General features: G+C 52.0%; 4 protein-coding genes across 4 annotated transcripts; all 4 read left to right on the top strand.

The window, feature by feature from the left end:
- Positions 1 to 1,753: 1,753 nt before the first annotated feature.
- Positions 1,754 to 3,926, top strand: FIBRA_04622 (uncharacterized protein; the record flags this gene model as incomplete). The annotated part of the gene is made up of 10 exons (XM_012326413.1): positions 1,754 to 2,011; positions 2,066 to 2,155; positions 2,209 to 2,389; positions 2,475 to 2,541; positions 2,598 to 2,685; positions 2,741 to 3,008; positions 3,059 to 3,129; positions 3,201 to 3,322; positions 3,383 to 3,608; positions 3,663 to 3,926. The coding sequence occupies 10 exons, from the start codon at positions 1,754 to 1,756 to the stop codon at positions 3,924 to 3,926; spliced, it is 1,635 nt and encodes a 544-aa protein (XP_012181803.1).
- Positions 3,927 to 4,840: 914 nt separating this feature from the next.
- Positions 4,841 to 5,776, top strand: FIBRA_04623 (uncharacterized protein; the record flags this gene model as incomplete). The annotated part of the gene is made up of 1 exon (XM_012326414.1): positions 4,841 to 5,776. One exon carries the CDS (start codon positions 4,841 to 4,843, stop codon positions 5,774 to 5,776), a length of 936 nt encoding a protein of 311 aa, XP_012181804.1.
- A 1,145-nt stretch (positions 5,777 to 6,921) lies between these two features.
- FIBRA_04624 (uncharacterized protein) lies at positions 6,922 to 8,984 on the top strand (the record flags this gene model as incomplete). The annotated part of the gene is made up of 7 exons (XM_012326415.1): positions 6,922 to 7,216; positions 7,268 to 7,306; positions 7,362 to 7,566; positions 7,620 to 7,727; positions 7,780 to 7,937; positions 7,990 to 8,018; positions 8,073 to 8,984. The coding sequence occupies 7 exons, from the start codon at positions 6,922 to 6,924 to the stop codon at positions 8,982 to 8,984; spliced, it is 1,746 nt and encodes a 581-aa protein (XP_012181805.1).
- Positions 8,985 to 10,991: 2,007 nt separating this feature from the next.
- On the top strand, positions 10,992 to 11,949 carry FIBRA_04625 (uncharacterized protein; the record flags this gene model as incomplete). Its single annotated transcript, XM_012326416.1, has 3 exons — positions 10,992 to 11,058; positions 11,118 to 11,170; positions 11,248 to 11,949. The coding sequence occupies 3 exons, from the start codon at positions 10,992 to 10,994 to the stop codon at positions 11,947 to 11,949; spliced, it is 822 nt and encodes a 273-aa protein (XP_012181806.1).
- Between the last annotated feature and the right edge of the window lie 142 nt (positions 11,950 to 12,091).

Raw genomic sequence — 12,091 nt, forward strand, 5'->3', positions numbered from 1 at the left:
GCATCACTTCTGCAATGGCCCGCTACGCCCGTTGTCTCTGTGCCCGGCCCTTGGTGGAAGAGATTGAAAAGGGGATCGAGTCCAGGGTTGGGCCCATGGGCTGAACCCAATCCTCTACATGCGCCCGTCCCATAGCCACAAACCTCGTCAGCTCATGGTGAACTCGTCGCCCTCCCAGGTCCGTGCGTCCCACCTCTTCACCAGCCCCACAGCCGACATCGTCCTGCGCACCATGGACAACGTTGAGTTTAGCATGCACAAGGTCATCCTCGACCCCAAGGGGTGGAGATGCGACATTGCGCAGCGTTCTGATCCGTCGCAGCGTCGATCTCGAACTGCAAATATATCGCCCTGGACGGCCACAGTGTGGGGGCAGCTGGCATAGAATGAGCAACGTGTGGCGAGTGAGGCGGGGTCCGCCCGCCGGAACGCCCGCAGAACGCGCCTCGCGGTGTATGACCCGAGTCGAGGTGCCGGTTCCTGCGCTCGCTCCACACACGGGCCACCCCGAGACGCTGGGAAGTACAGAAGCAGAAGCAAAGGGCCGTCAAGAGCGAGAGAAGGCGCAGCCAAGCTTCCTTGTGGCGTTCCTCTCCTCGCGTTCCGTTCTACCATCCAGAGTGATACCGCGAACAGCTGAATTCCACGCAGAGGACATCCAGAGGTGTCATGGGTTTGGATGGGAGGCAGCCCCACCAGAAGGATGCTCCGACGAACAAGACAGGCTAGTTCATCAGCAGGGATGTCCGGATTGGAGGGGCATCCAGTGGGCCGCGAACAGGATGTTGTGTCGTCCGTGGGTCGCATCCAGCCCATCTGCCAGCCAGCCTGAATCCCACCGTGGTCCATGACGGGTCCCTTGGCAAGTCCGAGTGTGGAATCAGGTGACATTTGATTCGCTCCACCGGAAAAAAAGCCGCCCTGTCCTCGATCCCTCCGAGCCTGGCAATTGAAAAGCATCAACGCGAGTATTTATATTTATGTACACATGCCGACTAGATGCATACGGTAACGCCTATCTGCACGGCTCGGGTTGAAATCCAATGTGTAGACAAGGCGACAATTCGGTGTGGCAGAGTCTGCATGCCATATTCCGCATCATAAAGGCCTAATTGGCAGCTGGGAACATGCGGCCACTTGAGGAACGCCAAGGATCCTGAACGCGCAGGAGATGTTTTTCCAGACCCCACGTGATTGCAATCCTATCTACAATCTCAATCTCGCACCCCCAGACGCAGGCCCGCTTCCCCAGACGTCATAGGCTACGCTGAGTACGGTACACCGGCGGAGGCTTCTCAAGTCTCGAGGTAGCGAGTCGTTCAAAGTGAGCTTGTCTGCAACACCAATGAGGCTGACCCCCTCAGGGTGAACGTTTGACAGAGCTGTTGATCAGAAAGTCATAAGCTTCAAGGGCATAATACTGCAGCTGCGATACGATCGCGATGCATTTTAATTTCATACTAGCCTGGATATGGCAGACGGCTGCCGAGCCAAGACGTTGCTGGACGCGGGGTAAGATGGGGTAGATAAAAAATAATCCCGCAACAAGCGACCCACCTCTCGAGCCCCATGATGCGTCTGCTAGACCGCCACTATAACCATTTGCCGGCGCGGCCGAGCCAACTGCCACGAACCGAGCACTAGCGTCCTCGCTATAAAGCAGCCGCGTTGGAGGTCATCCTAGCTCCCTTTTCGTGCCCTACGTCCCTCCCTCCTCCCTCAATCACCCCGTTACAGAGAATCGGCACACGACATGCCGGCCTCAGATCTGGAAATGGGGGCCACGACCCCGCGGTCGACACTGTCTGAAGAAGAAAAGGGCCGCGCGTCCCACATCGAGAGCGACGTCTTTGACGAGAAACGAGGCCCCACGGTGTACAATCCCAACATTGACGTTTCCGCCGTTGACGAGCGCAAGTTGATGAGAAAACTCGACTGGCATCTGGTCCCGTGGCTGTCGTTCCTGTACTTGCTGAGCTTCTTGGACCGGACGAGCATCGGAAACGCCAAGGTGAGCTTGCCTAAGCCTAGAGACGTTGCCACTAACAGTGAGCTCGCGTTTTAGCTTTATGGAATGGAGACAGACCTGCACATTAGCGATCAGCAATATTTGATTGCCCTTACTCTCTTCTTCTTCCCTTACGCTATCTTTGAGGTAAGCACCTCATACAGTACAGTGCCATCCTTCCACGCTCACGCGCGTTCCAGGTCCCCTCGAACATATTCCTAAAACGGCTACGACCTTCAATATGGCTATCATTCCTCATGACGGCGTGGGGTATCATGATGGTGCGCATTGTTTTCGTCTTACAAGGCCCTCTCCACTTGACGGAAATTCCATTTCCAAAGACTATCCAAGGGCTCGTCCACAATTACGGAGGCTTGCTAGGTAAGCCATGTCCATGTGCGCTTGCGTACACCCGCACAACGACCGTGCGGCGGCATAGCGCTCATTCTTTCGTTCGAATTGGTAGGAGCGCGATGGATGTTGGGCACCTTTGAAGCTGGGCTGTATCCCGGCGTGAACTACTATCTCTCGTGGTAAGCCGGCAGAGCCCTACATCTCGAAATTGCCAAGATACTCACCCTGGCCGCAGTTGGTACAAGCGCTCCGAGTTCGGACTTCGTGCGGCAATCTTCTTCTCCGCAGCGACAGTTTCTGGTGCCTTCGGTGGCCTTCTCGCTGTAACCATAATTTCATCTTTTCCTGTCAATTTTCTCATGGAGTTTGCATGTTCAGGCGGCGATTTCCAACATGGGTGGCGTTGGTGGCAAACCTGCATGGGCATGGATCTTCATTATCGAGGGACTTGTGACCGTCGTAGCCGGCGTGATGTCGATCTGGATCATCCAGGATTTCCCAGACACCGCCAAATTCCTCACAGAAGCCGAGCGGACCGTGGTGATTCGCCGTCTCCAAGCTGATGACCAATTCAGTGCGGCTGGAGAGGCGTTGAAGCTCCGGTACATCTGGAAGAGTTTGTTCGACTGGAAAACGTGGCTGTCGAGTAGGTTGAGCGTCCCCAAGATGCCTTGTCGTTTAACATTATTGTTGCAGTGCTGGTGTACATGGGTTCGGATGGGCCGCTCTATGCATTCGCACTGTTTCTTCCTACCATCATCAACCAGGTCAGTTGGACGTATAGTACATTCGCAACATGAATCGCACTGACAGCATCTATTACAATGCACCATCTCAGCTCGGCTATACTGCAACTCCCGCAAATCTTCTCACTGTCCCCGTTTACGTCTGCGCATGTATTGTGACTTGCGGCGTGGGATTCGTCGCTGACAAGTATGGCGGGAGAGGATATCTCAACATGTAAGCATTCCCATGACGTACGAACACGGACGGCTATTTACTGTTCCTTTTCCACCTCAGCGGCTGTCTGATCGTGGGCGGGGCGGGTTACATTATCTTGATCGTCTCGAGAAACCCTGCCTTGTCATACTTTGCAGTGTATCTAGCGGCTTGTGGAATCTACCCGAGTATTCCGAACATCGTTGCGTGGGCATCCAACAACGTGGAAGGCTCCTATAAGCGGAGCGTGTCCCTTGCGATGGTCATCGGCTTCGGAAACATTAATGGCGCTGTATCATCGAACGTGGTCAGTATCACATCGATGCTTCTATCAGCCGGTCAACTGACGCCGTCCTTGCAGTATCGCTCAGAAGACGCGCCGTGGTACCGGATGGGTCACGGAATCGTCCTCGCGTACATCGGAATAGGCCTCATCTGTTCGGTATCGTATATTGTCCTCTTGAAAAGGGAGAATGCGAAGCGCGACAGAGGGGAACGAGACGAGATCATACAGGGCGTGAATGATGATCAAGTTCACTTGAGCAAGAACGGCACGTTCGCAAGCGTGGCGGAAGCCAAACGAGAGAAGGGAGATGAATGGAGCGGATATCGATACCGAATCTAGAGCACGATAGAACTCGCGTTCGCACTGATGTAATATGTCAGAAGCTGTACGATCACATGTAATTGACGAGCATACCACTCTGCCATATAGTTCCTGAGCGCGTCGAAGACCACGGCGTCTTGGGAGCCCCGGACGTTTCTTTGAAAGCTAGAATGTCTCCTCCGCTTGCCAGCATTTTGTATACAGAATCTGGTATCGTCCCCAGACGTGTTGTCTTCGACACGCCTGGGGACGAGACTAGCAGAATCCGAGTTCGGCCTTGATCCGCCTTCGGTGTTTGCCGCGAACACAAACACGGAGCTCAAGTTCAAGGTCTCTTCACAGTGACGAATGAACAGAACAGAGGAGCAATGGGGAGGAGCTATTCACAGGTCCGCATTGGCTCCATTTCATTCCATTGTTCACAGGATATCAAGAGACGCAAGTCAACTATGGAATGAGTTCAGCCAAGAGGAGTATGCCTGCAAAGGCGTGTTGAATGCAAATCTATTACTCGAATTCGATCTGAACTTCGAGCGAGACTAAACTCAAGTAATCTGACATAGATGGAGACCGCGGTTGGGCACGTACTTAGGCGTCCTCGGGGCTTTGTACCGCTCTATCTCCCTCGTGTGAGGATTGGCAGAATGATGCTTATGTCGAATCGCTGTCGAAAGTAGGATTGGGTGCCGAGGAACCGCTTAATCTCCATTCGGTATGGATCCTGTGCTGAGATGTGGCCTCGGCACACACGTGACCTGTTCACAACACCGTCAAATACGTGCCACTAGCGCGGTCACCAAACGAAAAGTTCCCTCCCCCGCAGTTCCCTTGCCACGATCGACGCGTCGTCCACCCATATCTATTCCTGCATACCCCCCAAAAGCCTTCGAGCACCTCACTTATACCTCTGTATTCATATCTAAAAAGACACTATGGGTCGCCCTCTCTTCTCCCAGACTCACCGCGCACCAGCCGTTCGCATCGAACCCGAACAGTCCCTCCCTGCCTGCGAAAAATGGTCATACTGGAACGCTTTCGACCCCGACTCAGACGAGTTTTTCGAACGCGGGGACGCCGTATACGAGGCATTCGTGGATCCAGCTCATGCATCCGCGGAAATCGGAGCGCAGATTGCCTTGGCGCCCCCGACGCTCATTGATGTGAGCACCAGCAGCAGCTCTAGCGAAGGCAGCTCCAGTGGTAGGCAGAGTCCCGCGGACGACCGCGAGGACCTTTCTGTTGAGGAGATCGACCTGGCGCTCAGGAGCCGGGGTGGCTGGGTTCAGCGCAGCCGCGCTGCAGACGATGAAGAAGGATCCCCCAACACTACTCAGACCACGTCTGATTATTCCAGACTTGAATCCCCGCGTACTCCCGTGGATGCCATGGACGTTATGCAGCGCCGTTGGGCTTCGCACATGGCTGATTCGTACACCAGAAATCGCACTGCCAGCAGCGCCTCTCCCCGTCCAGTTGGGCAACGCGCTCTGTCTCCCACTAGCCCCGACGAATCGCCACGCGTCTCCCGTCAAACGGATATGCTAGAGCCTGTGCGTCAGGTACTTCCCCTCACCTTTCCACATACGATCCCTGGAATCCCTCGTTCTCGTGGAATGCCTGCGCCACAACCTTCCACTCCCGATCGTCCCACGACCCCTCCCAGCCGATTTGCTGGATTCTACCAGTCCCCATCACCTCCGCCGTCTGTAACGCCACGCTTATACTCTTGGTCGGCGCGCAGCCCTATGCTGTCCACCCCGACTTCCCCGGTTCCTCCAGGCCCGCTCACCAACCGTAACGCTCGCCTTTCCGTGCCGCACATCTCACCTCCGCCGCCTCCCGTGCTTATGAACCGTGTTGTGGGATAGCTTTCGGATATCCGTGTGATGTTGCCCTATCTTATGAATGTTACTCGCCCACGTTCCCTACATGTTTTTCCATCCTCTTGGCTTCGATTGGGGTCTTCCGTGCTAGATCATAACAATATGCCTTTTTCATTGTAGCTCGTAGACTGTTTATACACAGTGCTTCCCGTATATTGTGGATGTCGATTGCGATATACGTTAAAAATGTGTTTTCGCCGTCATTTTAGATGCGATGGCTGTTCGCCTAGATATTCATCATAGCTTGGTCGTCTACATATTATCCTAGGATCGTACCCACGAGAACAATGTCTTGACTCTTGCTTGACTCTTCACACACACATGTGGGCTGGGAATTGGCAACAGTCATGGCAACGGGATGAAGTTCTCAAGTCGGATGGTTCGGAACATTCCGCTGAAGTGATCGTGGTGGCTCTGAAGGTTCTAAACAAACTGTTCTTTTGTGCTGCGACGGCAACAAATGTGGCGTCGCTCCTTGCATCGGTGAAAGATGCCTTAGACTGGCTCTCAGTAAGGACAGGTCATATTAATTCATCATCTTCCTAGGAACGACCGGTATCATTGAAATAGCGGCATGTACCTGTGACTCGAATCCTGCATGCGTTGTCATGTTGTTCTTCCACCGTACAGCCTCGTTGAAGACTACTAGCGATTGTCACACCAGGTTTGCACCGAAAGGCGTGTTGTTCGTGGTCTGTGTATGTATCAGACCGGACTTCCGAGCCTTGGTCAGAATTACAAAGGCAGTTCTACGTTTGCAGTACAAGTTCCGCAACATATGTCTGCAGACCTTCCGGCGCAACCCCGCCGTCCGTACAAGGCAGGCTCGCGGTGTTTTGGTACTACGACTACCAAGTACAGCCTTCACCATCCCATTATGATGCCGTAATTTTCATTCACCGCTCACCTATTATTCACTAACACTAGCTGATTAGAACCCTGTGTGTGCTCTCTGATGCCAGTGCCGCGGTAGATCGTTCTGGTTGGCAAAACGGATGCGGTACTTCAACTTCCGGACATTCCGTCAAACGCCTCTCGTTGGCTTTGTCTGTGGCCACGGGTCTCCCGCGTATAAAAGCGGCTGTCTGATCACACTACGCTTCAACATCTTCGCCCACCAAGAGCCACTCATGTCCACCACTCAATCAGCTCTGTCCACGCTCTTCTCTCCCAACCTCAGTATGAATACTACAGCTCCCGTAGAGCATAATAGAACAGCGATGTCTCATTCTGGGGCCTCAGGTTCAGAACTACTCTCGCTGCTCTATGGGCTTTTGTCGCTCTCTCCTCTCCCGGACTGGTTGAACTGGATGATCTTCAGCTCACTTGTGGATTCCTTTCGACACTTGTTATCTCGCTATTGGACTTCCCTCGAGAATTCGTTGTGGCTCACCGTCACGGTTGACAGTGGCGACGAATCATACCGTTTGTATTTTTGAACCTTCACATCTGGTCAATACTCATCGCTCTCCACAGGGTGGCTGATGTACTGGTTCTCGAGGAGGACGAATTGGGGTGAGTTCATTGGTGCATTTTAATATTCCTCTAGCTGACGTGCTCGACTCCAAAGGCAAGTCCAACAACATCGAAGTTAACACTCGACACTCCTGGGTCTACGATATATGTCGTCGAGAACAGGAAGAGCAATCTGCTCAGATTAAATATCAACCGATCGCCGATCAGGTCTACACCTTGTGGTATCATGGCCGTTATATGAAGGTTTCCAGAAAAATCATCAAAAGCGATCACAGCGAATCAGCGCAGCTGAAAATCAGGTAATACCCAACACATCTCTTCATCTGTGTTCTTGATAATGAATTCAAGCCAGAATTTTGAGTCGGGACCATTCAATTGTGGATAGTCTCTTAAAAGATGCTAGGAAACTATTTCGCGGTGAGCAGGACCGTACGACTAGCATTTACGTCTGGGATGGCGGGTTGGTTCATGTCGTTCTTCCCACTATCGTTCACTGAATGGTGTAGTGCCAGGAGAATGGGCGCATTCATCCACACAGACCCGTGGAGATGCATCGCTTCACGGCAGGGCCGCAGGCTACAAACTGTCATCCTCGATCACGGTATCAAAGAGATGCTCCTCACCGACTGCAAGAATTTTCTGAACAGTAAGCAATGGTATGCCGATCGAGGTGAGTTGTCCTCAATTACTCTGCCAAGTTTCTAACTTGTGTGTGCAACAAGGCATCCCTTTCCGCAGAGGGTATCTTCTGGTGAGTGGTATCTGCTCTTTAAGTAGCACCACGGTTGCTTAATCCGGTCATCAGTATGGTGCGCCTGGCTCTGGAAAGACCTCTCTCATTCAGGCTCTTGCAGGCGAATTGGGGCTAGATATATATATCATAACTCTTTCTAGGGCGGGACTCGACGATTGCGACCTTAGTTCCATGATGACCTCCTTACCGGGCAAGTGTATTGCCTTGATCGAAGACATAGACGCTGCGCTCCCTCAGACAGTTCTCAATCGTATCGTCCCTAACGCCGGTACTCAGTCCGAAGGGAAAACGCAGTCCGGGCAAGAAAGAAGCTGCCAAATTACTCTCAGCGGACTGCTGAATGCGCTCGACGGCATTGGTGCTCCGGAAGGACGAATACTTTTTGCTACCACGAATCACAGCACCGCGCTGGATGCCGCTCTGTGCCGTCCAGGTCGACTGGATCTCCACGTGGACATCAAGCTTGCAAGCAAGTTTCAAATTAGAGAGCTCTTCAAATCGTTCTATCATGCATATAGCGCCGAAGATGAACCTACCCGGCGGGAAGACGACAGAAAAGAGTTGGATTCCGCTCCCTTTACATCTCCTGGTGCCGACTCCGCAATCGAATGCTTGTCTTCCGATTCCGATACCCAGCAAGACAGAGTTTTTTCTGGATTTCTGCACTCCACAGAAGAATCTGTTCTTACAAAGGAAGATGCTTCAATACTCGCCGAGGAGTTTGCACAAGCCGTTCCGGAGCGGTCATTCTCCATGGCCGTTATTCAGGGCTTCCTCATGGCCTACAAGAGCACTCCACGCAGCGCAGTCGCCGAGGTATCCAGATTGGTAGACCTCAAACTCGCGAGAATTGAGATGACCGGGCCTACAAGTCCGAATATTCGAGAAGCGCATTCGCCTTCTTGTGCCGCTGAGTCGACGGAGACGGCCACCACTCAATCTCCGGACGTTCAGGTTGAATAATTGCCACATGTTTAGTCTATCCCTCTCTAGTTCACCCATAGGCTGTGATTATGCATGATTCCTGTGCCCGCGAATATGCAAGAGCATATCATCACACCATGTATTCACTATTATCAAATAATACAATCATGTGGCCTCTTCCTACACCTCAATGATTCGCTTCACTGCTCTGAGAATTAACCCAAGCGTGCATCCCACTGTCCTATGCATTCTGCCAACGACCAGTTCAGCGCCCCATTCTCCGAGGACTGAGTTTGATCGAATTTTATTGATAAAAGCAAAGTCCACGTATCTTCAGACTCGGGCCGTGGCAATCTTATAGGCTGCCGAGGCGGACGCGGGATGTAGGTCGCTGGTGCGGTCGGCGCTGCATGCCCCGTTATGGCTGCCATCGTTGGCCGCTCCAATGGACCTGTGCTTTAGCGGGCGGATGTACGTTAGTAAACGACTTCCAGAAGAATCAAGTTTTTCCATACAGAATAGTAGTAATAATACTTCGAACAAAGTTGACGGGCAGCAATCCAGTCCAGCGAAAATGGGTAATATCCGTCATACGAGAAGAAGACGGCGGATCGTACACCGCCACATACGGGTCAACTGTATCTTGCACTTGTAGACTGCAGTGTATTAACTCTTATCGGGTTTGTAATAAGTGAATATTCGATCGCTCACCGTTGCGCACCGAGACTAGCCATTCCAGCCCACTCAAGGAGCGACATCATTTCGCGTTCATAATCTTCATGTCCCTCTCCCTCAGGCCATGGCTGGAGAATGGGTTCAGGAGCATGTATATCTGAGTAATCCTTGACCACGGCTTCCACAATGCGCTCCGAAGACACGACAGAGAATCGTGAGTAAACACCTTGTAAGTTGAATAGTTTGGCGGCCGGATCAACAAAGTCCAAGCGAGGGCATTCGGGCGGACCATACCTGGATCCGAGATGCAATATAATATCGACCAATCCCCCCTACTAGTATCCCATCTCCGCACAGCGTTCTCCACCCTGGCATCATAAGAATTCAAATTGGTCATGGGAGCATCTGTGCCTTCTTCGCCAAGCCGGATGTGGATTACTAGGATAATTAGATCCGGGGGATCAGCTCTGGTGCTTCTCATCGATTCATGCGAGAATGTCGAAGCAAGACGGAGTCGACTCACTGTATGTATCTTCGCACCCTTTCCAAGGCAATCGTTTACCAACAACCCCAAGTCGCTGATATGTTGTTTTGCCGACCGCTAGCGTCAGGATTCCACGAGAATCAATACTCCATACATCGGTACTGGTCACATCATCCGCCAAGCCCATGGCAAGAATGTCGCTACCAATGAGTAAGAGCATATTGAGCGTGTATTCGTGTCATTATATGTTTGGCGCACTCACCACACAGGCACGGACAAATCCACACATGCTTTTACGCTATTTATGAACGAGCGCAAAGGAGCTTTGCAAACCGAGTATCTTGTCCGGAGATTGTGCAAAACAGAGACTACTGGCTCTGACGAAGCGATGACAACGTCCATCTGATTTTTGATCGAAATTCCGAGATTCCGGTATCAAATTTGGTCAACTGCCAATGGCTTACCTGCTGAATGAAAGGATGTGACATGGCCAAATTATCAATTTTAGGGTCTAGCCTTGCGTTCCGTTCATGTGATCCCTGTGAGAGGATCATGCGCCGTGTTGTTAAAGGTGGGCAAAACATGGTGTGGGATGGCAGAAAGGAAATAAACATTGAAGTCCATTGCGTGTCTCTTCCGAGAAACGACTCGTCCAGCCACTCAGGAGGTGCCACCGTACACGTGATATCCCAATCCAGATCCTCTCCAGACGCCCACGATAGAGTCATACAGCGGCATGAACGTTGCCATCGACTCAGAGTTTTCATGAGAATTACTCTTCAGCTCGAACACAGGTTTGTCTTGTTTTCTTGACTAGTCTCAAGTTCCCGGTTCTAACTCACTCGACTTCACATCTCGCCTCCAGATAAGCCTCCAGATAAATCAGGATGCCACAGAAGAAGCTCGTCGTTGACTCCAAACAAGCGCGTCGTCAATTTGCCCAATGCCAACAATGTGAGTAAACTAGCCTGAGATACACAAGTTATCATGCTCACGCTCTGTTGTATATGCAGGTCATAAAGCCAGGGATGAAGCTGACAAGCTTTTCACTTGTACCGGCTGCAAGGTGGCAACCTACTGTGAGCATTATCTATGGGAACCAATCACTTTCGCCTTCATTCCCCGATGGCACTTTTTCATCAGTGCCAAAAGTGCCAACGGGAACACTGGCCGGTACATAAACGTGGATGCCACATCAACCGCGCGCAGCGCTCTCATTTGGAGAACCTTGACAACCAGGTCATCTCTCGGGTGCTGGCTTCCACGAGCGGAGACTCCGATGTTGCTAGCATCATCTCTGTGCATCCTTTGCCTAGTGCTTTGAAGCAGGAGCTGCATGGGTTCACTGCTAATTTCAGGCCTCTTCTATTCCAAGCCGCATACAATGCGATCCAGGTTGCGAGATATTCCATGGGTTGGACTCAGATGACATTAGGCGTGTTTCTGGAACGCATGCCTAATTGCCCACCTGACTCTCGCCCGTGGTCTCGCTTCCGCGTGACCACAGCTGAACCCGTTCCCGTATTAGCGCTAGTGATGATGCACGGCATGGAGAACTTTGAGGACGTGCTACGACAGAAGGAAGCCCAGGAACGCATTGACCAAGCAAATGGCCATCTTGGTACTCTCACGATCGTAATAACCTGTCGCTGTGTGGGCCCAACCCCACCCTTGGTCATGCATAACTTGACGTGGACCGCATTTGGGTCTCATTCAAGAGATGAGTTAGAGATCTCGGATAATTGGAGAGAGACGCTCATAGACACTGTGGAGAGGATGTGCGAACGTACACCAGGAGCGACATTGGACCTCGTCGATGAAGCGTCAGGACCACCGTCTCAATGATGGGTAGATGTCCTAATTGAGGTCTACCGCAGTGGAGAAGACGGTCACTATGAGATGCTCTTTGCTTGGTGACGGTAAGTAGGGCATGTTGTACGTATCACTCTTGCCACCATGCTGGCCGCTAGGTCGCCATGCATTATTT

This window comes from Fibroporia radiculosa (genome assembly GCF_000313525.1).
Source record: "Fibroporia radiculosa TFFH 294 genomic supercontigs, scaffold3262, whole genome shotgun sequence".
NCBI lineage: Eukaryota > Fungi > Basidiomycota > Agaricomycetes > Polyporales > Fibroporiaceae > Fibroporia > Fibroporia radiculosa.